General features: G+C 41.4%; 2 protein-coding genes across 4 annotated transcripts in view; one reads left to right on the forward strand and one right to left on the reverse strand.

The window, feature by feature from the left end:
- Positions 1–4,208: 4,208 nt before the first annotated feature.
- PNMA2 (PNMA family member 2) lies at positions 4,209–11,773 on the reverse strand. 3 transcript variants are annotated; one of them, XM_037813155.1, is made up of 3 exons: positions 11,668–11,773; positions 8,847–8,968; positions 4,209–6,001 (listed from the first exon to the last, which is right to left on the reverse strand). In XM_037813155.1, the coding sequence occupies exon 3, from the start codon at positions 5,507–5,509 to the stop codon at positions 4,415–4,417; it is 1,095 nt and encodes a 364-aa protein (XP_037669083.1). In that variant the 5' UTR covers positions 5,510–6,001; positions 8,847–8,968; positions 11,668–11,773; the 3' UTR covers positions 4,209–4,414. The 3 variants fall into 3 exon arrangements, with proteins under 3 accessions (XP_037669083.1, XP_037669081.1, XP_037669082.1); XM_037813153.1 differs by having other exon boundaries at positions 4,209–6,042; XM_037813154.1 differs by lacking the exon at positions 11,668–11,773 and adding an exon at positions 11,288–11,424 and having other exon boundaries at positions 4,209–6,042.
- Positions 11,774–12,109: 336 nt separating this feature from the next.
- Positions 12,110–25,958, forward strand: part of DPYSL2 (dihydropyrimidinase like 2) — a 113,442-nt gene continuing 99,593 nt past the window's right edge. Inside the window, exon 1 of the mRNA XM_037812679.1 lies at positions 12,110–12,509. Coding sequence (XP_037668607.1) covers positions 12,156–12,509 — 354 coding nt within the window. The 5' untranslated portion in view covers positions 12,110–12,155. The remainder of the gene's footprint in view (positions 12,510–25,958) is intronic.

Genomic DNA, 25,958 nt, shown 5'->3' on the forward strand with positions numbered 1-25,958 from the left:
ACTCCACAGTGGATGGGGTAATGAGGATGGGGGCAGAGTGGGTAAGAGCAGGAAGGAGCAAATGTATTTGCAGGTTGGGAAGTGATGATGGTGAGTAAACAGAAACTTGTGCTTCTGGGCTGAATTCACCTTTTATTATACTGTATTTAGTTATATAAATGTGCCTGTTTGGATATATTATGTGCCCCAGAAAAGCCATGTTCTTTAATGCAATCCTGTGGGGGCAGATTTATTAGTCTTTTCATTAGGGTAGAACCTTTTGATTGAGTGTTTCCATGGAGATGCGACTCACCCAACTGTGGGCGATATCTTTGATTAAATTATTTCCAAGGATGTGTGGACCCTGCCCATTCAGTCTTGATTGGTTCACTGGAGTACGTAAGATAGCTCAGGAGCCAACATAGGTATGGACGTTTAGAGATGCTTGGAGATGCAGACAGAAGGACATTTAGAGATGCTAAGCTAAGAGATGAAGCCCAGAGTTTGCCCTGGAGAAGCTAAGAAAGGACTCCCAGATGCTTACAGAGAAAGCCACTGGAATCAGAAGCTGAAAGCAATGCAACCCAGGAACAAAGGACCAGCAGACACCAGCAACATGCCTTCCCAGCTAACAGAGGTGTTCTGGATGCCATTGGCCAGTCTTCAGTGAAAGTATTCTCTTATTGATGCCTTAGTTTGGACACTTTTATGGCCTTAGGACTGTAAATTTGTTACCAAATAAACCCCCTTTATAGAAGCCTATACATTTCTGGTATTTTGCATAATGGCAACATTAGCAAACGGGAACAGTAAAGGATAAAATTCCTCTTGCCCTTGACCCTCTTGAAATTGCTGTTCCTTCTCATTTCTGAAGTGCATACCCATAAGAATGGATTAGCTTTGAAAACATGGCTTTCTGGGGTACATAGTTTCAAACCACCACACTCCACCCTCTGGACCCCAAAACGACACGTTCTTTCCATATGTCAATATATTCGTCCCATCACAATGTCAGTAACAATACTAAGTACAAAGCCTCATCAAAATTGGTTGTAAGTGTGGTCTGTCCTGGAGCACAATTCCCTCCATCTGTGGGCCTGTTAAAGTTAGAGAGGAAGTTATCTGCCAAGAGAAATGCTGTACCCACTTTCCAATCTCTCCTGATGTGGGGAATACTGAATGCTTCCCACATAAGGGGCTTCCGGGCAGCAGAGTACCAGGAGGAGAACCAGATTTCAATTAAGGGAATATGGTGACAGAGTAGTCAGTAGAATCTGATGGTAAAGGCTGGATTGTTCATAACATCAAGGAAGTCAAGAGGGTCTCGAAGATTAGCACCGGGGAGGAAGCACAGCATTAGATGGAAAAGAGAATAAAGAAGATAACTAGTGAGCAGACGGGCTTGCATTTAAGGTGGACAGCAGAAGACAACAGGAGGAGGGGTTTGGCAGAACTGGCTGGTGCAGGTGGAGATGTCAGAAGAGGCAGGAAGCGGATGGCCTGGCCAGCAATTTTTATTATTTACTCAAGGTTCAAAGAGACCCTGGGTGAAGGGTTATCTTCACCCATGGTCCACGTAATCTTGGATGCTTCAGTCCCCATGTGTCAGGACTGCAGACACATCAAGTATAAGGTGAGACAACTCTCCTAGGAGGCTTTTGCTCCAGTGACTGGGAGAGAGTGTTAGGATTCTCTCAGGGCACTCATCTTTTAACCTGCCATGTACGTGGCCCTCACTGCACTTCAGAAACAAGAAGGAGCAGCAATTTCAAGAAGGCCAAAGGCAAAAGGAATTTTATTCTTTATGTATCTATATAGTAAAAGGTGAATTCAGCCCAGAAAATATAAGTTTTCATGTTTTAGGTCATTTGCTCTTGGCTGAGTAGAGGCTGGTGCATTTATCTGCAGAGTTACTTCCCCAAGCAAATGAGTTGGAGGTCTCGGAGGGATCTGGCCTCCATCTGTTGCTTCTATGTGTGTTTTAAAAGAGAAATCAATGATGGGTGAACTGAGCTCTCTTTCATCCTTGGAGATACAAACCAGGTAATCTTATTCTAGCATGTTGGCTCTCAGATTTTCCTGCCTAGAGGAGTTAAAGACCTTTTGGCTTTGGCTTGGCTTTCTAATGCTCTCTCTCAAAAATTTTTTTAAGTAACGAAACCCCTTCCTCAAGCTATAGTTTATAAAGAATGACAATAAATGAAACAGAAAAAACACACTTCTATTAACATGTATTTATTTGATAGCTTCGCATTTATAACAATTTACATTGTCTACTGTCAGTAAATGAAAACAATGAGGCCATTTTCATGAAAAAAAAAACAAAACATGAAATCAGGGTATAACGGATGGCCATTTTATCACTTTGGTTTAATAGTATTGAGAAAATGTATAACTTAGAAAGATAAATGATCACAAATGGTACCTTTTAAAAAGGATTTTCTTACAATCTTAAGTTATTTTCTTTAAAAATGATTCACAATCAAGAAGTAAATTGCTGTTTCAAAGTCAAATCACTGTAATAGTCAACAATTGAGTGCTTATCACAAATATAAAAGACAAGCACTCAAGTTTACAATAAGAGCTAAAATTGTTTCGAATGCAATTTTAGTACAACTCTGCTGACAGATTACATATTTACTTGTTACTGCACAACAATTATACAATCAAGAGAGCATGCACTGAACAAACAATAAACATGAAACATTAAGAGCTCTATTTATTGAGGGCTTTCTATGTTCCAGACATCACGCTAAGTGCTTAAAAGCATTATGTCATTTGATCCTAACAACAACCCTACACTATAATCGTTCCATTTTTCAGTTGGTCAAACTGATGTTTAGAGAAGTTAAATAACTTGTTTACTGCACACACAAAGCTACCATGATGCTCTGCATCAACTGTGTCAGCTCTTTGCCTGGCACTTAACTGAATGGTGTCATTTATGCTGTACTTCCACACTTTTCATGACAGGACACGCATAGGCCTGATTTAAACACCCATGCAGTGTTACCACTTCCTTACTTAGTGAATAAGTAAAAGAAGTTTGTACGTGCACTTGGGTACTGCAAGAGAAGCTTTGTTCTCAGGTCTGCATAAAATGAGTAAATTTCAAATTAAAAGTGAACCTGTTGGTGAATGCAAATGCATTAAAATTTTGTTAGAAACACATTCGAGCCTACCATTTATTTATTATGGTTTTAAAAAATTTGAAATACATTTTAAAGATGGAACTGCTAAAAGATCTCTGTGGAACAGTTCTACAGAGCACAATTTGAAAACCACCATCACAGTGGAGAGGTGATTAGCCTGAGTCAGGCTGTTCTGGGCTTCTCTCTAAGCTCTGTCACTTTCTAGCATTTGGATATCCATTTGAACTTCAGTTGCTTTTTCAAAAAGAGCAAATTACACCAATTAGAGTTCCTGTACACATTGACTGAACTATGCATAAATTAATTGGCACATAATAGGTCCTCAATAAATGTGAGCTCTCTTCCTCTCCTCTTTGCTCTTTGTTGCCACTAAAAACCTTCCTCTGTAACCAGACTGACTGCTCACTAAACCCAAATACGCCTTGTGCATTCTCACTCTTGTGCATGTTCTTGCCTAATTTCTACCCATTCCCTGAGGCTGCCTCTCAGACTGCAGATGCCCTAAAGCAGGGATTTAGGACCAACCATTTGTGTCCTCATGGCCTAACACACTGCCATCTATACAGACACCTAGCAGCAAAACAGAGGAATGCTTCCCAAGTAAGAAGAAAGAAACCTAAGGACGGGGATGGTTGTTCTCCAATGGTGCCGTGAACTTATTTACATATATAGTTATTTAACCTTTCACATGTCTAGGCCTCTCCTCCACTAGACTGTAAACTCCCTGAGAGCACGGCATGTTGGGCAGGTTTGACTCCTATATAACCTTGGACAGTATCTCACAATGCCAGGTACTCAGAAAGCCTCCGCTGATTTGAGAAAGGAAAATAGTTGATAAATAAATATTAAACTAGTTTACAAAAGAGATATTTTCTAAAGTCAATTTTTTTTCTATGGTATGGGTAAATTTTGGTGTATTTGGGGTATTTAAAGTAAATTTGAAGTACTGGTATTTCAGAGTCCTTTAGGCTTACTATTCAATATTTGGAATTACTCTTTTGTTATTAATAATTTATGTAGGACTGCATGGTATGTGAATATATCTCAATAAAACTGAATTTAAAAAAAGACAAAAAAAAAACAACAAAAAAATAATTTACATAGGGTCCATGAAGCTCTCAGATACATATATATTTTTTCTTAGAAAGAAGAATCAAGACTTGGCTTAAATGCCTTGATTTCAATTTATTACATTAAAAGAAAAAAAGTAATGAGAAGGCCTTAGCCTAGTAAAGGGGATGGCCCTAGGCCCACCCACCATGGGTCCTGCTCCAAGTTGGTCCTCAGTCGTCTGCTTCATCATCCCAATGGCCATGGCCATCCCCTGCAACTGGCTCCTTGTGGTTCTCATTTCCAAAAGAGGCCTCTTCCTCCTCTTCTTCCCGTATTACCTTTATCAACTCAAGGAAGCTGGGAGGTGGTCCCTGCTCTCTCAGCTCCCTAAGCCTACACCAGAGGATTGCACTAAGGCTCGCCCCGGCCATGACTTGTTCCAAACGGACCTGGTCTGCAATATTTCTAGGAATGGCACGTTTCTCCACAGCTCTCCGGAGCAAGGTTTCTAACCGTAACACATAGGCTGAGACTTTTTCCCCTTCCTCCTGATAGGTCTTCAGATATTTAATCTGTGAGGTCCTGCGGCTCTCCAGGCTTCCAAACACCTGTTTAAATGCCTCCAAACACTCTCCCACACTTATGGACGGATTGTCTGCCAGCACTACATGCAAGAGGTCCAGTGCAGGGCCACGCAGACTTTCCATCAGCCACCTTTTCTTTTCTGCCTCTGGTACAGGCCACTCTTTGACAACCTCAGTGGTCTGTTCCAACCAGATTTCAAAGGGCTCCTCCTCTGGGGCTGGAACAGCGTTCCCAGAGAATACTCTCAGTTTCCGGTATCTCATGGGTAGAAGAGGATGAGGTGCGTGAGCAATTGCCTGTCCCACTAAATGGGCCAATAACTCCGGTGATATGCAGGGGACCATGGCTGTAGATACGCCCTCATGCCCAAGGGCTCGGAACATACCTGATACTGTCTGTCCCTCTTTTTCTAGAAAGAGCTTCAGTCTTTCAAGAAATTCAGTGTCCTGGTTAGGGGTCTTGAAGATCACTTTCCAGATACCTCCCTTACCCTGAATCTCATGAGGGATCACTGAGCTATCAACATCTTCCATAAGTTCTAACAAGACAGCATCGGCATTATCCTGCCTCCTGAATATTTTTCCAAGCAGTCTATACCTGCCCAGAGACTTTAAAGTCTCCTGAAGAACTTCCTGAATCTCAGCCTCATCACAGTCCACTGGTATCCCCATAACCAGCAGTGATTTCTGAGCATCCAGACTCATTATCCTGCACCAGTCCTCTAACAGTGCCAGTGCCATTGCCTCAAATGTTTGCCAATTAGTTTGTAGTGCAGATATGCACAGCTTTAGGATTTAAAAAAACCAGAATGAACTCCTACACTTATAACTCACCAGTGAATGGATCCCAGGTCAGGTCACTCTAAGAGCTGCCTCAAAGTCTTGTGGACCAATAACTCTTACTTGCCCAGTGGCCAAAAAACAAAAACAAAAACAAAAACTCAGTACTTCCTGTTATGTCTCTCAAGCCGACCCAAGGCGGATGGATTGTATCTCACTTATAAAAGTGTACCTTCCTGTGGCTCTGCAGTTCTGTTGCTGTGGTTTCACTGATGCTGGCAGCCATGTGGTGGTGTTGATCCTTCTTTGATCGCTGATGCACTTGAAAGGGTGTTTTCCCCACTGCCTCCAGGTCTCAGATGCTTCACCTCTTTCTACTCAGTGGTGAAACACCTTCCACTCGGATGCCCAGATCTCTTGGACAGAAGTCTTATAGCAGAGTGACTTAGACTCCTAGTGAAACAATTTTCAGTTTTACTCCACGGGCTCTTCCACTGCAAGAAGCATACATACTCTAGTTTAGAATGGAAGTGGGGGTTGACCAGGGATCTGCCTCGTATCGTGCCATCTAGCCCACTCCATCAGACGTCCTCTTTGTTAAAAGTCATTCTTTTCAGGTGGGATAGGAGAATGTATGACACCAGAGGTAAAGATAGATGATAAAGACTGGGACTGTATAATGTGGCAAAAACTGGAGTGGCCAATGACTGTTACTAAATATGCAAATATAAAAATGTTTTTGCATGTGGGAAAGCAAATGAATGTCAACCATGTAGAGAGTTGAAATAGGGATGGTATTCAGAAAAAAACATAATCAAAGCAAACTGGAGTCTATGGTCAACAGTAACATTGTCATATACCTCCATTAAATGTAACAAAGGCAATATGCCAATGCTAAATGTATATGAGAGGGGGATATAGGGGAGGAATATGGGATTCTTGGTAGTGGTGTTATTTGCTGTCCTTACTAGTATATTGTATTGTATGACATGTTATTTTTCTTTTTATCATTTTTTTCTTATTGCTAAAAAGAAACAATTTTTCTTGTAATCAATATGTTCAAGTGCTGTTGTGGTGATAAATGTACAACTTTATGATGATACCATGAACAACTGATTGTACACTGTGGATAAATGTATGGTATGTGAATATAACTCTATAAAATTGTAGGAAAATATATATATAGGAGTAAAAGTGTTGGAGAAAACATGGTGAGAGGCATGTACCTATCTACCTGTTGAGGAGCAGGTAGAATGGTGTAGCCTCTCTGAAGATCAGTGTGGTTGTTCCACAAAAAGTTAAGTATGTGGGGACCAAAAGGTCCTGCAACCTCATTATGGGGTATGTCATTTGAAGATCTGAGAGCAGAGACATGAATGAACATTTGCAAACTGGTGTTCATGGAGGCTGTAATCATGATTTGCAAAGGGTGCAGATGACTTAAGGGTACACTGACTGACGAATGGAATGGTGTACTGTAGTGTACGCATACAGTGGAACACTGAGCAACTACAAGAAGGAATGAAGCTGTGAGACACACAACAAGGTGAACGGATCCTGTACACAGTATTTGAGTGAAGTACACCAGAAATAAAGGTAAACACTTTAATGCCTCACCAATATGGACTAACTACAATGTGTAAACTCAGAATTGAATCTTAGATCATAGCCTAACATGGACATAATTATTGTAATAGTCCCTAGATTGTAAGCTCTTACAGCAGTTAACTCTATTCCTGAATTGTAATGCCTATCTCTAAACTTTGAGATGCTGATCCCCTAGCGTATAACTTGATTGGTCTCTGGAACAATGCATATCTCTGAGACACCTGAAACTCAGAGCTAGAGCTCAGCAGATATGAATGTCAGTATTAGTGTATACAGTCACTGTTAAAAAAAAAAAAAAAAGCTGAAAAAGAGCCCAGACTTCAATTAGTGATATGAATGAAGCAGGTCTGGTTAAGACCAGGGCAAGCCAGGCCAAAGGGTAAAGGTTGAAACTGATTGTGTTTTAAAACTTCAAATTCCGTATGAGACCAAGGGAAGAGATACAGGATCTAAATTTTCTAAACGGTACAACTCTACAGTCGATTTGTTCAAACACCACAATTGCATGGAACTTTGAATAGGAAGTGAGATAAGGTAGGTTAGTATAGACTGGAGTGAAATAGTGACACATCCCAGAGTAATTTGGGCAGATAATAAAAAATACATTTACAGCCTCCCCCTCCCCAGCCCCGAGGATCTGGGGGAAGGCGCGGATGTGCTGGACATCCTCACCTGGACTGGTGTTGATGTTGTCACAAACACTGGGACTGGTGGTTTGATGTGCTGAGCCCTCGATCATGGGACTTGCCCTTGTGAAGCTCGTTACTGCAAAGGAGAGCCTAAACTTGTATATAATTGTGCCTAAGAGTCTCCCCCTGAGTACCTGTTTGTTGCTCAGATGTGGCCCTCTCTCTCTCTAACTGAGCCATCTCGACAGGTGAACTCGTTGCCCTCCCCCCTACGTGGGACCCGAGTCCTAGGGTTGTAAATCTCCCTGGCAATGCAGAATATGACTCTCGGGGATGAATGTGGACCCAGCATCATGGGACTGAGAGTATCTTCTTGACCAAAAGGGGGATGCAAAATGAGACGAAATAGTTTCAGTGGCTGAGAGATTTCAAATGGAGTCGAGAGGTCACTCTGGTGGACATTCTTATGCACTATATAGATAACACATCTTAGGTTTTAATGTATTGGAATAGCTAGAAGTAAATACCTGAAACTACCAAACTCCAACCCAGCAGTCTGGACTCCTGAAGACAATTATATAATAATGTAGATTACAAGGGGTGACAGAGTGATTGTGAAGACCTTGTGGATCACACCCCCTTTATCTACTGTATGGATGAGTAGAAAAATGGGGATAAAAACTAAAGGACAAATGGAGTGGGATGGGGGGATGATTTGGGTGTTCTTTTTTCACTTTTACTTTTTATTCTTGTTCTGGTTCTTTCTGATGTAAGGAAAATGTTCAGAGATAGATTGTGGTGATGAACGCATAACTATGTTATCATACTGTGGACAGTGGATTGTATACCATGGATGATTGTATGGTATGTGAATGTATTTCAATAAAACTGAATTTAATAAAAAAAAAAAAGTGATCCTTTTCTCTTGGGGACCATCCTGCAATCTGGCTTCCCTACCATATGCTCACCAGACATGCCTATTATTGTCTGAGCCCCAGTTATGGACAGGATTCAAGACCTTTCCCACATGAAAGATAAAATCAGTTGATGTGGCTAAATACCTGTTCATGTGTTCCAGAATGTTCTGTGAGTCAAGAGGCTTATTTATTCTGCTTCTAGCACAGGAAGGTGTCACGCAACTCCACAGGAAGGTGGGTCTTAGTCTTAGCTCCAGCCAAGCTGCCTGTTTCATATAAAGAATAGCAATGTATTTTTATGACTCAGTAATTTCCAATGATGAAGACTGCTAATGCACTTACTAAAAAGTATGACAACCCTTTGCAACGGCTATTGAATTGCTTCAGTTCTGTGATTAAAAAACATCCAGTAAGGAATTGTTCAAACATTTAACTATCATTCAATATAGAAATAACAATTGGAAAAAAATCTCAGGGCTGAGGAAGTTAAACTTGGAATTATGAATTGATTCTCGTTTGTTGTGTCTGGTCAGGCTTTGCAAATGCCTAACTAGGTGTTTCTTTTTGCTATGAATGGTAAGTTCCTAGCACAGTGCTTTTCCTCCTAGCATTTGAACTTAAATGGGTCATTTGAAAAAATAAAAAAAAAGAATAAGAAAAAAGGGAAGAAACACATCAATCAAACTTGTCTTGGAAAGCCTGTGGAGAGTGGGGAATATAAAAAGGGAAGAGTTCCTAATGCTTCCCAGTTACTACTGTGGAGTATGTGCTAAGATGCTAACACCATTTTCTCCTTGGCATGAAAATCTCCGTCAATCCATATGTGCAGGGTCCATATGCCACAGATGCCAACCTGTAGCTACAGTGGCAGCTGTTCCTGCACCAGGCACATCTCTCGAGTTCTTCCAGGAGGTACTGAAGACACCCTGACCCCAACCCCAGCAGTTTAGGGATCTGAATCCTTCTGTCCTCTCTCTCCATGCCTCACTTTCCCCTGCAAAGATATGGGGGTGGGGTGGGGGGAGGTGACCTTCCTCCTCCACTGGAATATTTAGAGAAAACTTCGGATGTAAAAAGACATTGCATGCTCAGGAAGAAATATCTGTAAGGTCTATGTAATAGCAATCACTCTGGGGATGGCTCCTCCTCCCAAAGGCAATCGCTACCTGCAATGTGACCTTCAAATGAAAAGACGGCAAGTGAAGATGCCCTTGATACACAATAGGGTCACGGAGTGAAATATCTGGATACGGGAAAAATTTTAAAGTCTTGCATTTTCTCACATAACAGGGCAAGAGTGATAAAATGGAAAAGGAACTAGACTTTCAGGTGGAAACTCCTCAGTGGGACTGTTGTACCATTTAACTAGATATGTGACCTTGGGCAAAGTCCCTCAAGCTCTCTACATTTCAGTCTCCTAACCTTGAATATGGTCAGGATAAACCTGTCCCACTCACCTCCCAGGGGTGTTGTGAGTAGGAAACGATGCAATTCATGTGAAAGCACTTCATTCAAATGCAAAGCATATCTGGTGCTAAATCCTGAATGCCTGCCTCTGGTTCTCTCACCTCCTGGGTCCACGTGTATATTCTTCTTCACACACCCTTTCTCATTCAGAGATTCCTTCCCAAATATCACGTTGGGCTCATCTTCAAACTGTGACTAGTTGTTCCCTAAATGTAATCCTATCCACCAAACTGTCACTCGCAATGGAGGTGGGGGAATCTTTACTCTTTCCAGGGGCAAGGTGTGACAATGGGGTTGAATCTTGGCCTCCTGCCTGGCTCAAACGCCCTGCAGTCAACTGCCTCGCTTACCCTAAACCCATCCCGGGGACTGAGCATGCCCGGATCTCCCTCCCAAGCCGCCAAAGGATGGGTAGCATTTCTGCAAGATTTTGCCACTGTGGAAAGAGGGGCGGGGCTGTCGACCACAGGCAGGGATTGATGGGGAGTAGGCAATACTGAGCCAGCAGAGACCACGCTACCCACACAAATCCAAATATCCGCTGGATGCTCACCAACCTGGTGGCCGTAGCTGGAACATCCGCACATACACACCACTTCTCTACACATCCTCCCCACTCTTGGCCGCGCACAGTTCAAGGCACTCTCTCACACCCCACACCCGAACCACCACCTCCCAGGGGACGCGCGCAAGCACTTAAAACGCCCCAGGCACGCGGCGTCGGGCAAACCGAGAACCCCCCGGTTGTGGCGCAGTGCGCAACAGCGACGGGGAAGATGAGGCGGGGCGCCCCGGGCGCGGAAAGGGGATGGGATTTAAGGAGTGGCTTTAATGTGCGTTTTCCCCCGCTATGGGCTAGGGGACAGATGGAAGATGCCAAAGAAAGGCACTCTTCTTGGCCCTTCTTGGTGCAAGGGCACAGATGTGGTACATGGCGCCCTCGGGCAACATAGCGGGTCCGCACCCTCTCTCGCTTTCTTCACAAGTCGCTGCGCGCGAATTTGCAGACTGCGCTCTCTGCTATATTAGTAGAGCTGTAGTTCTCATTATACCCCCCTTTGCTACGCCCCTCCGCATTTCTCCGCGCCATGTTGTGCGGCCCCTACCACTGGACGCACCAAGCGAGAACCTTCTTGCGTCAGTCTTTGCTTCCGCAGCCCACCAAGGCCCACGGGTAGACCGAGGCTTTGGTTTCCGTGCCTTGGATGGTCCTCTCCTCTCTGTGCTGCCTGCGCCATCTCTTCCCACTCTTAGTGCTGCCCCCTCCCCAGGACCGGCTGTCCTGGAGCCTCCCAGTTTGTTCCTCTTCCCACATCCATTAGCTCAAGCTCTGGGTAGAGAGGGAGCCCTATCCACCGTGTGCACTCGTCCCAGGCCCACCTCCGCAATGTGGTGGGAAAAGAGGCGCCCGGGCTCGGCAGGTGGGGGACAAGGGTGTGGGGGACCAGGGGCTGCACCCTCGGGTCTTCGCCTCCGCGTGCCCTGCCCCCCTACTTACCCCGGCGCCCGGGAGCGGTCAGCAGGCCCTCAGCTCCGCATCCATTAGCCGGTGGTCTGGCTGCTTCACTTCCGGAGCGCGGCGCTCTTGGCTGCGCGGCCCTCCCCACCTCCCCACCTCCCCCGTCCCCGGCACCGCGTCCTTACCCGCCCGCCCCTCCCCTCGCACTGCCGCTGCTGGGAACTAGCAGCCTCTGGGCTCCCGCTGCCGCAGCGGTCGCCTCCCTGGCCGAACTTCGCGGCTCGCCGGAGCTCGCGCGGCTGCGGGGGGCGTGGGCAGGGAGGGGGAGAAAGCACGGTCAGGGGGAGGGACTGTGAGGGGTGGGACGCCCGCTCGAAAGCCCTCCTTCCTTTCTGTACACCTTGCGGTAGGCAGAAAGCGACAGCCGCGGTAGCAACCAGGGGATTTTTGCGCAGAGAGGGAGATTTAGGGACCGGCAGACGGACGGACGGACTGACGGCGAGCACCCTTCCCCGAGCCCCCGCGCCATGGCAGAGAGGAAGCAATCCGGGAAGCAGGCAGAGGACGAAGAGGTCCCTGCGTTTTTTAAAAACCTGGGGTCAGGCAGCCCCAAGCCCCGGCAGAAATTCTGTGGCATGTTCTGCCCGGTGGAAGGGTCCTCGGAGAACAAGACCATCGACTTCGACTCGCTGTCGGTGGGCCGGGGCTCGGGGCAGGTGGTGGCTCAGCAGCGGGACGTCGCCCACTTGGGCCCGGACTCGCAGCCGCCGTACTCCCGGCAGGGCCGGCGCGCCGGCGGGGAGCCATCTGTTGAATCGGGGCGGAAGGTGGAGATCCGGCGGGCCACGGGCAAGGAAGCCCTGCAGAACCTCAACGACCAGGTTGGTATGGGGTGGGGTGGGGGTGGGGGGGAGATGGAGGACGGGGCGCGGTGGGGCCGCCCTTCCTTCATCCCCTTCCAGCTCGGTGGAGAACCAAGAATCCCAGCGTGCCCTCTCCTTCCCCCTCTTTAGTATTGCCTCCCGCATCTGCACATACACCCCACCCTACCCCGCCCCTTCTCCGCCCAGGGTGCGGAGAGGCTCCGGCTCAGCGGTGGGCGGCTCTACGCCCACAAAGGCCGCCCGCATCCACCTGGGCCTGGGAGGTGGTGTTTGCGGGGTAAAGGACCAGCCGATCCCCGGCGTGGGATCGCGTGTGGGGTGGGAGTGGGGATGGGTCGCAGTTCTATTCTTAAATCCTCCCGGGCGGCTTCGGATGGCAGCTGTGGCTGGGTGCCCCACCCTTTTTTGATGCAGCTGCGAGCGTGCGGTGAAGGGGTTTCACGTGAAGGCCCGCGGGCTCCCCTGAGGTCGGGAGGGGTGGGGGTTTAGACAGCCGCTCCCCACCCCTTCCGTCTTTCTCTTGGCCCACCTTCTCGGAAGCCTTCCGAGCTCGCGTCCAGGACCACGGTCAGCGCCTCCCTGGCCCGCCTGGGAGAATCTCGCCACCCTAAACTCCTATTCGCAGCGTTAAGAAGAGCGAGGAAAGATGTGGAATCACCCGAGGATACCGAGACGCTTCTAAATAGCCAATGTGGAGAACCAAGTTCCACTAAGTATCTCAACAAGGGCTTCCCAGAGCTCTCCCCACGCTGCGATTTGGGAGGCTATTTGGGGATAGGGACTAAGTGGATTAGGATCAAAGGGTTAAAAAAAAAAAAAACAAAAAAAAAACAAAAACAACAACAACAACAAAAAAAAACAAGAAGAGAAGAGGGAAAGACTCACATTTTGAAAAATTGTCGAAGAGAATCAGATCCCCCTTATACTGTGTTAATGGGGAAACAAAGAAGGCTAATTTGGTAAATCTTGATTTTAGGAAATATTTGTCATTGTCTGACAAATATGAACATGTGCATTGTAAGTGCAGCAGTCTTCTCACACCATAGTTTTTTTCTATATTCGGGTGACCTTCATAATTGTGCAGTTTTTTCACAGCCTTTATTTCTCAACAGATGCTTTACAGTTCAAAATATTTTAACACTTGTTTACTGTTTTTTTTTCCATGCCCATTGGATCTAGCTTTTGGTGAAGATGAGAAATCAATCAATGAATGATTATTTATAGAATATCTATGGTGTGCCTTGCCTTGTGGGGCAGAGGGAAGGTTAGCTTATAAAAAGTTCAAGATAGTTTCTTCTCCTGGAGGGGCTTCACTGAGGGGTTCCACAAGCATTTGTTTGGCACTCAGATTGTGTGCTTACAGTGAAAGCATTAGAAAACAATTAAGAGTTGGTGATATTGGCCCTAGGAAGATGTTACTGTTTACCAATACAGCATAGAGTTTTGAAGCTTTTGACTTATATAGGACCAATTCTAGGAAAGAAAAAGCGTTTGATGTCATTTTCAAAAGGTGGAGCAATTAATCATTTAATTTAACCCCCCCCATCCTCTGATTTATTCATATAGGGAAGCATCTCATATCCACATCCCACTGTGTATCAACCAGATAAACCTAAATCCAAAAACTCTGTTCCAAGTAACCATACAATTGGAGTAAAAGTTTCCAATAATGTAGTACATACTGAAAGCTGAATGTGAAATACTTCCCCATGTGAATGCATTGGGTGCAGGCCAAGGTCATATAGCATCAGTGTTATGTGAGTAGCCTCACGTACAGCAAATTGTGCTGGTATTTTCAATGTTCTAAAAGGAGCAGAAAAATACCTTGGAGAATGAGAAAGAGATCATTTAAAAATATGGCAGCTGGGGGTATGTTGAAGGTGGCCATTCCTATATGTTGGCAGTGAAATAAAATCAGTTTGAAAGACAAAGTCTCACTGGGTTAAGTAACATCTCTTTTCCTGTCCATTTAGAAGCTTAGATGTTTCATCATCAGAGCTACTTGCTTGAACACTCTCTAAATTTAATAGAAATTCTGAATTGTAAACCTAAGGCACAGGGAGGGGGAGATTTGAAGAGGTAATGTCCAATCAAAATCAAGGCAATTTTAGCCTCTGTGAACTCATACTTGCTTCCATTGCCTGATACTTGTAATAGAGGGTGATTCTGGCTTGGCCTTTCTGCAGCCCTCCCTGAATTTTCATTTTCAGTCTTGCCTTTTAACCAGAGGACTGTTCTCATGGGATTTTTTTGTTCACAACTAAGAGCACTTATCTGAACCAGTGCTGACAGTGTTTCACTAAATTTTTATGAGAGGAAAGTTATTTGATGTGCAGTTATGTATATGTGTATAACTATGATTTCCAGAAGCACAGTTGGGCCCACCATCTTGACCGAATTGACTAATTATTACTTAGTTTTCAGTTAACAAGTGAGGTGACCATCAGCATCTCAGTGTATTCCTTTCAGAAGGTTTGGCAAAGAGAGAAATGGGGGAGAACTAGAGTGGGGATTCTGCAGTTCCTGACTGATAATATCCCTCCTAGCCTGAATCTGGGTTTACAGGTGTTACTGATGTTTGCTTAGAAGAGGCCTTGCCCACATGTCGTACCTGGGGTTATGATATTCCTCTAGCAAGGCTTTGTGAAAGGAGGGAACAGACTTAGCCTAGAAGCCATGAGTCTCATGGTAGATGAGGACAGGATGAGTCTCTGCATTTGCAGGAAGTAAATGTAATATGTTGCAGGGTGTGAGCAGGTCAGTACCAGAAAGCAATGGATGTAGCTTGGACTTGCTGAAGGGTAAAAGTCAGGGTAGTGGCTATGAATGAGGAAAGCTTCTAATCTCATGATTCTCTTTTTCTGATATGTCCTTGGGCAAGACCACTTTGGGGATCAGTGAGGTTAAATTGATTATCATCTGTGAAGGACTCTGAGCCTCTTAGAATAGAGAGCCAGCACCTGTAGGTCCCTTAGCCTCCTTTCTTTATCATAGGAATTCTCTCCATTCCATCCCGGAGATGGTTTAGCCAGAATCAGCTGTTCAGCCAGGGATAGTGGATCATGAGTATCCCTTCCAAAGGGGCTTCCAGGCCCTTCTCCTAGCAGCCAACAACATGTATAGCTAGAATGGCAGTGAACTGATTCTTCCCTTCTCCAGGGTAGGTGCCACTCAGTAAACTAAACAAGAATGGCGCTGATCTTGGAACAATCACCAAGTCTGTAAAATGTTTTCTTATATTCCCTCCCAGTCTGTGTCTCATCTCTTCTCCCCATGTTGCTTCTCTTCCAGCGCTGGTGTTGAGCACCTCCGCTGCCTTCTTACATGCAACGTCACCCTCATCCCAGACTCATGATGATGCCCCTTTCTAGCTCTCTTCCTTCAAAAGGCAACAGGCTCTGAAATCATTTTCTTTCCCTTTGCTCTCCCTTCTCCGATTTAAAATACTTTCTTTGTGGTAATCTTAACTAAAAGAATTCACAATGATTAAAGCCATCCACATGTTATGTGAGTAACTGATAGCACAAATTATCTGCAGAGATACTTGTTTAATAAAAGATAACCCTGTTAAACAAAATGAATGTCTAGTTAGTGGGATGTGTGGTAGAGATTTGGCTGAAAGCCTAGAACAAGGACAATCATTCAGTACTTCAATGATTTGGTCAAAAGGGGAGATACAAATATGAACATTTGTGTATTCAGGATTTCAAAAAATGTAAGACCTACTGGGGTTCAAAGAGAGGAAGACAGGGTGAAGGGCAAGGGTGGTAGTAGGAGAGGCTATATGTAGGGCAGGAGGGAAAAAGGGTGAAGATAATCTGTAATATTGATTTCTCTTGATTTCCCAACTGATTATGAGCTAATCATATAATTTGTTCAATTTTAACAAATCGCTGATGTTAAAAAATTGTTGCTTAATTGAGAGGTCTGCAATTAATTAATTGTTGGAGGAAGTAATGTTTGGGATGAAAGATAGACTTTTCCAGCCTGGGGTCTGAAAGGAGAAACTTCCCGCCAGGTAAACAACTTCTACCCTCTTTCTCCCTTGTGAGTTCAAGGATGGTGAGAATTACTGTCATGGAACCTCCAGTGACAACATATGGCCATAGGTATTGAATGTTACATAGTGCACAAACTTAAGGCTCTGTGCCATGGAAATCAGTGCTGGGGTGGACAATTTCCCAGCCTTGGTAATGCTAGGCCAGGTCTTAGTGCAAGGGTCCCTCTCTACTTTCTTGAAAAAGAAGGGAAAGCCAGCATTGATCTTGAATTGGAACATATACTGCCATTGAATGTCAGAGCTTGAAAGGGACCTAACAATTGCTTAATCACCTCATTCTAGAGGTGAAGAAGGTGATGTGCTTCATCCCATGGTATGCAGATGGCAGTCCTAGGACTAGGATTGAGGTCTCTTACTGCCCAGTCCCACTGCTGCCCTATACTGGAAAAACCTCATTAGTTATGTAGCATTTTAACTTTTGAATATGACTTTAGATTCTAGAATCTGTGTATTATAATGTGTATAATATATTATTTTAAAACCTTGTCCCAACACCCTCTGAGTTAGGCATGATTTCCTTTATCTAAATAAGGAAACTGAGAATTACTGACGATTAGCAGTATCCAAATGTCTTGGGTATTTAAGTAAGTGCCGGAATTAAGATTTGAACAAAGGTTTTCTGACTCAGTCCAATATATATTCCAACATTCCATGCTGTGGCTCAGATCTCCTGCCAGAGATATTTAGTAAATGTAAATAAACAATTTAATTTTGCAGGTGGAATGGTGTATATCCCATTCAAACTTCATAGATACTATTAGGTAGGCACTATTTTATTAATCCCAAGAAAACTCTGTTACCCTTATTTTACTGAAGAAAAATCTGAAGGTAAAAGAGGTAAAGTAACTTCCTAATTAACCACCAGAACCAGGATTTGAACCCAGGCCTATGTGATGAGAAAGCCTCTTAAGCTCTGTGATATATTGAATTGCTGGCCATACTAATCATTTTTCCTCATTTTAACTCCAAAGAATTGACTCTTGCAAAAAAGTTCTGAGTACCTACTTTTCTTGGTCTTATTTTTGCAATGTACTTTTTGAAGCCATTTATAGAAAGGACTGCTTGTTTGCCTTTATGAATGTGCCCTAAGCTGCTGATATTTGGTCCATTATTTTTTAAAATATAAGAGTCTTCAGATATCACTGGGACAAAGGCCAATTCTGACAGTATGAATGGCATGTTTTTCTAAGATTAGAACAATGTGATAACAGTGTGATTTTTCCACTTGATGAAAATCATAAACTACAAGCATTGAGGAGTCATCAATGAGAGCATTGGCAGGTGTGACTGATGGACCCTTGAGATTAGTTGGTTGTAGGTTGGGGTAAAGCCTGGAAGCACAGGCCTAAGCTGAGCAAAAATACAGTACTGCCTTGAAGAAGTGCCTGGTGAAGGTGGACGCTGAGTCAGAGGCATCTGTCTCTGGAAAGAACTGTGGGCTGGGTGTCAGGAAGCCTGGCTGGCAGTCGTGGCTCTGCCATTCACTGTCTGCATAGTTTCTAGTATCAGCCATCATCGGTGGACTAAAGGGTCTCGACGAGGGATCTCTAAGGCTCCTTCTGCCCTTTCCACTAACTGCTCTGAAAAAACAAAAAATAAAAAGCGAAAAACCCAATACTGTCCCCGGCTGTTTCCTTCCTTTCTCCTCCCCTTCCTCCATTCCTTCCTTTCTTTTTTTCTTATTGAGGTAAAAATTCACGTGACATAAAATACACCATTTACCATTTTAAAGTGTACAGTTTATTTGCTTTTCATACTTTCACAATGTTGTGCAACCATTGCCATTATCTAATTCCAGAAAATTTTCACCTCTCAAAAGAAACCCTGAACCCACTAAGTAGCCACTCTCTATTACCCCCTCTCCTAAGCCCCTGCCAACCAGTCATCTACTTTCTGTCTCTATGGATTTCCCTATTCCAGGCATTGTAATAAATGGAACTTCCAGTATGTGCTATTTTGTGACTGGCTTCTTTCACTTAGCATAATGTTTTCAAGGTTCATCTATGTTGTCACATGTATCGACTTAAATGGCTGAATAATATTCCATTGTTTATCCTTTCTTCAGTTTATGGACGTTTGGGTTGTTTTCGCTTTTTGACTATTATGAATAATGCTGCTATGAAACTTTTTGCACAAGTTTTTGTTTGAACATCTGTTTTCAATTCTCTTGGATAAGGAGTGGAATTGCTGAATCATGGTAATTCTATGCTTAACATCTTAAAAATTTTATTATTTTGAAATACTTTCAAATTACAGGACCGTTATAAACATAATACAAATCCCAGAGAACACCAACATATTCCAGTCCCCCCGATACTCAAATCCCCAATTTTAACATTTTCCCATGTTTACCATATCATTCCATCTATACATCCATTTATCCATTTATCTACATATCTATCCATCTGTCTGTCTGTCTGCCTGCCTATCTATTCATCAACCTATTTTCTGAACACTTGAGTGTAGGTGATTGTTCCAGTTTGCTAATGCTGCTGTTTCGCAAAACACCAGAAATAGATTGGCTTTTATAAAGGGGTTTATTTGGTTACAAAGTTATAGTCTTAAGGCCATAAAAAGTGTCCAAACTAAGGCATCAACAATAGGGTACACTGAACGAAGGCTGATGGCATCTGGAAAACCTCTTAACAGAGGCATGTGGCTGGCATCTGCTTGCTCCTAGGTTACATTTCAAAATGGTGTTCTCCAAAAACATCTCTATGTCAGCTTCTTGGGACAAACTCTGGCCTAGTCGCTCCAAAGCATCAGCAAAACTCTGCTTTCAATGGTTGTCTTCAAAATGTCTCTGTAAGTTGCAGCATCAAGCTCCTTCTGTCTGACCTGTAGTAAACTAATCAAGGCCCATGCTGAGCAGGACCACACCTCCATGGAAATTATCTAATCAGTTATCACCTACAGTTGGGTGGGTTGCATCTCCATGGAAACAAACTAATCCAAAGATTCCAACCTAATCATCACTAATACCTGTGCCCCCACAAGATTGCATCAAAGAACATGGCATTTTGGGGGACATAATATATCCAAACTGGCACAGTGGTCCTCGAACACTTAATACTGCCATGTGCATTTCCTAAGAACAAGAATATTGTCTTATATAACTGCTTTAAGTGCAGTTATCAAGTTCAAGAAATATAAAAAGTGATATAAATCTTATAGTCTATAATCCAATTTTTAAATATGTCTAATAATGTCCCTTTGAGCCTTTTCTGCACCCTTGTAGGATCTCATCCAGGATCACATATTGCATTAAATTGTCAGTCTCTTTAATTGCTTTTTTTAAAATTGTGCATTACCCCACCTCTGCATTTGGTAACGTGTTAATTTCTGTCTCTATGAGCTTACATATTCTCTGATATTTTCTTTGTAGTTAGCATGGGGCTTAAATTTAACATCCTAAATCTATAACAAGCTTATTTCCTTTGCTACCAACTTAATTTCAAGAGTATGCACAAAGTATATTCCTATAACCCTCTGCTCCCCCACCTTTATGTAGTTCTTGTCATAAATTACTTTTATGCATTAAACCCATTGATCTATAATTATATTTTATGCGTTTGCCTTTTAGATCCTGTAGGAAGTAAAAAGTGTTGTAACAAACCAAAAATACAACAGAGCTGGTGTTTATATTTGCCCATATCATTTACCGTCACCGGAGATCTTTACTTCTTCATGTGGCTTCAATCTATTGTCTATTGTCCTTTCCTTTCTACCCGCAGACCTCTCTTTGCATCTCTTATAAGGCCAGTCTAGTGGTGACGAATGCCTTCAGATTTTGTTTAACTGGGAATGTCTCAATTGAAGCTTCTGTGGGTCTGGAGCCCTGAAGTGTTTCACCCTGCCTTCTTAATCTGGGCAAGGCAGCTGATACTTAACTTTTTGAGGAACAACCAAAATTTTCCACCATGCTGCACCATTTTATGTTTCCACCAATAATGTACAAGGGTTTCTGTTTCTCAGCATCCTCCCCAACTCTTATTATTTTGTTTTTTTAACAGCCATCCTAGTGGGTGTGAAGTGGCATTTCATTATGGTTTTGTTTTGCATTTCCCTAATGACTAATGATGTTGAGCAGGTTTTCATGTGCTTATTGGCCATTTGCATATCTTCTTTGGAGACATGTCTATTCAAGTTCTTGCCTAATTTTTAAAAACTTTATTTTGAAATGATTTAAAACTTGGAAAAAATAATATAAAAACAATACAGAGAACTCCATTATACCCAGATACCCAGATTTACCAACTTTTAACATATTGCCACATTTATTATATAATTCATTCATTCTTTCTTATTATCTATCTATCTATCTATCAGGTAGATTTTAAACATTTGAGAATAGATTTCGTATGTCTTGCTCCTGTAACACTTAATACATACATGTATATTTCCTAAAAACAAAGATATTCACTTATGTGACCACATTAAGCACAGTAATTAAGTTCAAGAAATTTGACAATATAAAGCATACAATCTATATTCTAATTTTTCCACTTGTCCCATAATGTCCTTTTGGGCATTTTCTCTTCCATTAGTAGATCAATGTGTTGCATTTAATTGTCATTGTCTATTTTGTCTCTCTTTCTGTTTTTAAAAATTGTGATAACATATATACAAAATAAACTTTCCCATCTCAACCACTCCAAAGCATACAATTCAGTGGGATTAATCACATTCACAATGTTGTGACATCATCACCACAATGTATTACCAACACATTTCCATCATCCCCCAAAGAAATCCTGCACCCATTTTACATTAACTCCCCATACCTCCTGCCTCCCGGGCCAGGTAAACTGTACTCTACTTTCTATCTTTATGAATGCATATTGTAGTTATTCCATTTAGGTGGAGTCATACATCTGTGCTGTTGTGTCTAGCTTATTTTACTCCACATGATGTCTTCAAGGTTCATACATGCTGTAGCACATATCAGAACTTCATTCCTTTTTATAGTTGAATAATATTCCATTGCATGTATATATCATATTTTATTTATCCATTTATCAGTTGGTGAACACTTGGGTTGCTTCCATCTTTTGGCTATTGTGAATAATGCTTCTATGAACACTGGTGTACAAATAATTGAGTTTCTGCTTTTAATCTTTTAGATATATGTCTAAGAAGTGTGATTTTCAGATCACCAGACAGTTCTGTGTTTAATTTTTTGAGGAACCATCAAACCGATTTACACTTGGCTGCATCATTTTACATTCCCACCAACAATGTACAAGCATTCTTATTTCTCCACATCCTCACCAGCACTTATTATTTTCTGTTTTTAAATAATAACCATTCTTGTGGGGGTGAGGTGGTATTTCATTGTGCTTTTGATTTAGATTTCCCTACCGGCAAAATGATGGTGATCATCTTTTCATGTGCTTATTGGCCATTTTTATATCTTGTTTGGAAAAATGTCTATTCAAGTCCTTGGGCCATTTTTTGAATGCTATTTTATTGAGATATATTCACATACCATGCAATCCATCTGAAGTATACAATCATGGTTCACAGTATCATCAAGTAGTTTGCATTCATCACCACCATCAACTTTAGAACATTTTCCTTACTCCAAAAAGAAAAATAAAAAATAAAATTACAAAATAAAACCCAAAACATCCCATACCCCTTTTCTCCCCAAATTGTTGACCCTTAGAATTGGTGTGGTACATTTGCTAGTGTTGATGAAAGAATATTAAGATATTACCATTAACTCTAGTCCATAGTTTGCAGTAGGTACATTTTGTTCATATACCACTCTATTAATAACTCCTTGTAATAGTGTCATACATATATTCTAGTTCATGAAATAACTTTTTTATATTTGTACTGTTAATCACAGTCATTGCCCACCACAAGATTCACTGTTGTATATTCCCATGTTTTAACCTCTAGCTTTCCTTCTGGTGACAAGCATGACTCTAAACTACCGCTTTCAACAATATTCACATACAGAAATTCAGCACTATTAATAATATTCACAATAACATGCTACTGTCACCTTTATCCATTTCCAAATGTTTAAGTTCAACCTAGTTAAAAATTCTATACATATCTCCCCATTCTCCAGGCTCATCCTATCTCCTGGTAACCTATATTCTAGATTTTATGTCTATGAGTCTAAATATTATAATTAGTTTATATTAGTGAGATCATACAATATTTGTCCTTATTTCACTCAACATAATGTCCTCAAGGTTCATCCATGTTGTCACATACTTCAGAACTTCATTCCTTCTTACTGCTGAATAATATTCCATCATATATATATATACACCACATTTTGTTTATCCATTCATTGGTTGATGAACACTTGGGTTGTTTCCATCTTTTGGCAATTGTGAATAATGCTGCTATGGACATCAGTGTACAAGTGTCTGTTCACGTCCCTGCCTTCAGATCTTCTGGGCATATATCCAGTAGTGGGATGCCGGATCTAAGGCAGCTCTATATTTAGCTTTCTGAGGAACTGACAAACCATTTTTCACAGCAGCTGTACCATTTTACATTCCCATCAGCAGTGAATAAGTGTTCCTATTTCTCCACATCCTCTCCAACACTTGTGGTTTCCTGTTTGTTTAATGGCGGTCGTTCTTATAGGTGTGAGATGATATCTCATTGTGGTTTTGATTTGCATTTCCCTAATAGCAGGTGAAGATGAGTATCTTTTCATGTGCTTTTTAGCCATTTGTATTTTATCTCTGGAAAAAATGTCTATTTATGTCTTTTGCCCATTTTTTAATTGGGTTGTTTGCCTTTTTGTTGTTGGGTTGTAAGAGTTCTTTATGTATTCTGGATATTAAACCCTTACCAGATATATGGTTACCAGATATTTTCTTCCATTCTGTAGGTTATCTTTTCACTTTCTTCATAATGTCATTTGATGCACAAAAGTTTTAAATGTTGATGAAGTCCAATTTATTTTTTATTTTGTTGCTCATGTTTCTGGATTAGTTTAAGACTTCATTGCCTAATACAAGGTTCTGAAGATATTTTCTTGTATTTTCTTCCAGAAGTTTTATAGTTCTAGCTCTTGTATTTAATTTATTGATTGATTTTGAGTTCATTTTTGTATATGGTTGAGGTAGGGGTTTACTTCCCTTCTTTTGGATACAGACATCCAGTTTTCCCAACACCATTTGTTGAAGATAGTATTCTTTTCCCATTGAGTGGACTTGGTGCCCTTGTCAAAAATCAATTGGTCATACATTTGTATCTGAACTCTCAATTCTATTCCATTTGTCTATATGTCTAACTGTGTGCCAGTACCACACTGTTTTCATTGCTGTAGTTTTGGAATAAGTTTTGAAATTGGGAAGTGTGAGTCTTCCAACTTTGTTCTTTTTCAAGATGGTTTTGGCTATTTGGGGTCCTGCCCTTTCATATAAATTGATAATTAGCTTTTTCCATTTCTGAAAGGAAGATTGTTGGAGGTTTGATTGGGATTGCATTGAATCTGTAAATTGCTTTGTGTAGTACTGACATCTTAATGACGTTACGTCTTCTAATCCATAAGCATGGCGTATCTTTTCATTTATTTGGGTCTTAGTTTCTCTTAGTAATGATTTGTAGTTTTCCGTATACAAGTCCTTTACATTCTTGGTTAAATTTATTCCTAGATATTTTATTCTTTTAGTTCCTATTGTAAATGGAATTGTTTTTTGGGGGGGATTGCTCATTGCTGATGTGTAGAAACACCAATGGTTTTTGTGTGTTGATGTACTCTGCTACTTTCTGAAATCATTTATTAACTCTATTAGCTTTCTTGTAGATTCTTCAGGATTTTCTATATATAGGATCTTGTAATCTGCGAATGGGGATAGTTGTACTTCTTTGTTTCCAATTTGGATGAATTTTATTTCTTTTTCTTGCTTAATTACTCTGGCTAGAGCTTCGTTAGAGTGGTGAAAAGCACTGGTGGGAACAGGCATTTTTGTCTTATTCCTGGTCTTAGGGGAAAAGCTTTCTGTCTTTCACTGTTGTGTATGATGTTAGCTGTGGGTTGCTCATATATGCCCTTTATCTTTTTGAGGATGTTCCTTTGCCTATTTTTTAATTGGGTTGTTTGTCTTTTTGTTGTCGAGTTGTACGAGTTCTTTATATATTCTAGATACTGGATCCTTACCCGATATATAATTTACAAATACTGTTTTCCATTCTGTGGTTTGCCTTTTCATTCTCTTAATAATATTCTTTGATGCATGCACATTTTTAATTTTGGCTTAGTCCAATTGATCTGTATTTTCTTTGGTCGCTTTTACTTTTGGTGTCATATCATCCCTGGCTGTTCTTGAAAGTGTTGGCTCAAGTGAAATTTAGCAAGTGAGGTCTGGGACATCATTTCTAAGAATTGAATTTGGATTTTTATCTATTACTTGAAGTAAGGTATAACTTTAATTTTTAAAGAAGTTAGCCAGTTGTCCTAATGTCATTTATTAAATAGTTGATTTTTTCCCACTTATTTGAAATGTTCCCTTTTGAATACTCAACTTTTCATATATAATTGAATCTGTTTTGTTTTTTTTTTTAAAATTAAATCCTGTTGTTTTATGGGGAGCTTTGAAAATCATTTAGAATAGCATTTACAATAACAGAATTCTTGAGTATTTTATGTTTCCTTCTTTGTTAATATACACATTTATATTATTGTTGAGTTAGTGAAGTTGAAAATTTCTTTTCCAAACCTGTGATTTGGTAGTGGCAGAGATGGTGTCGAGGAGGGCTGCAGCACACAAGTTGAATCTAAAATAAGTAATTTTGGGAAACTGAATTCAATATTTATTTTTTTCTATTTTTATAAATACCTGACAAATGTTTATTGTTATGTATATTTATAAAATATTGCCACATTTTATTGTAGATAACATTGATAAGTAAATTAAAAAGAAAAGAAAGAAATCATCAATCTTACTACCTAGAAATAACTGTGGATAATACTTTGTTGAATTATTTTTTCTGAGTCTTTGTACTCCCACCGAACATCAATGAGAATTACTGTTTTTCAGCATCCCCAATATCACTGAGAATTATGGCTCCTATAGATATTTCCCAAATTTATAGTTGATAAGTGGTATCCTACTTTTTGCTGATTTTCATATTAGTATGTTAATATTAGACTTTGATTTGTGAAAATTACCTATTAAAATATCCACTTTGAGCACAATGTAGACAACCCTTTTTAGGTTCTAGTGAATTGGAGTAGTAGCAGTAAATACCTGAAACTATCAAACTACAACCCACAATCCATGAATCTTGAAGACGATTGTATAAAAATGTAGCTTATGAGGGGTGACAATGGGATTGGGAAAGCCATATGGACCACACTCCCCTTTGTCTAGTTTATGGATGGATGAGTAGAAAAATGGGGGAAGGAA

This window comes from Choloepus didactylus, chromosome 20 (genome assembly GCF_015220235.1).
Source record: "Choloepus didactylus isolate mChoDid1 chromosome 20, mChoDid1.pri, whole genome shotgun sequence".
NCBI classification, from domain to species: domain Eukaryota; kingdom Metazoa; phylum Chordata; class Mammalia; order Pilosa; family Megalonychidae; genus Choloepus; species Choloepus didactylus.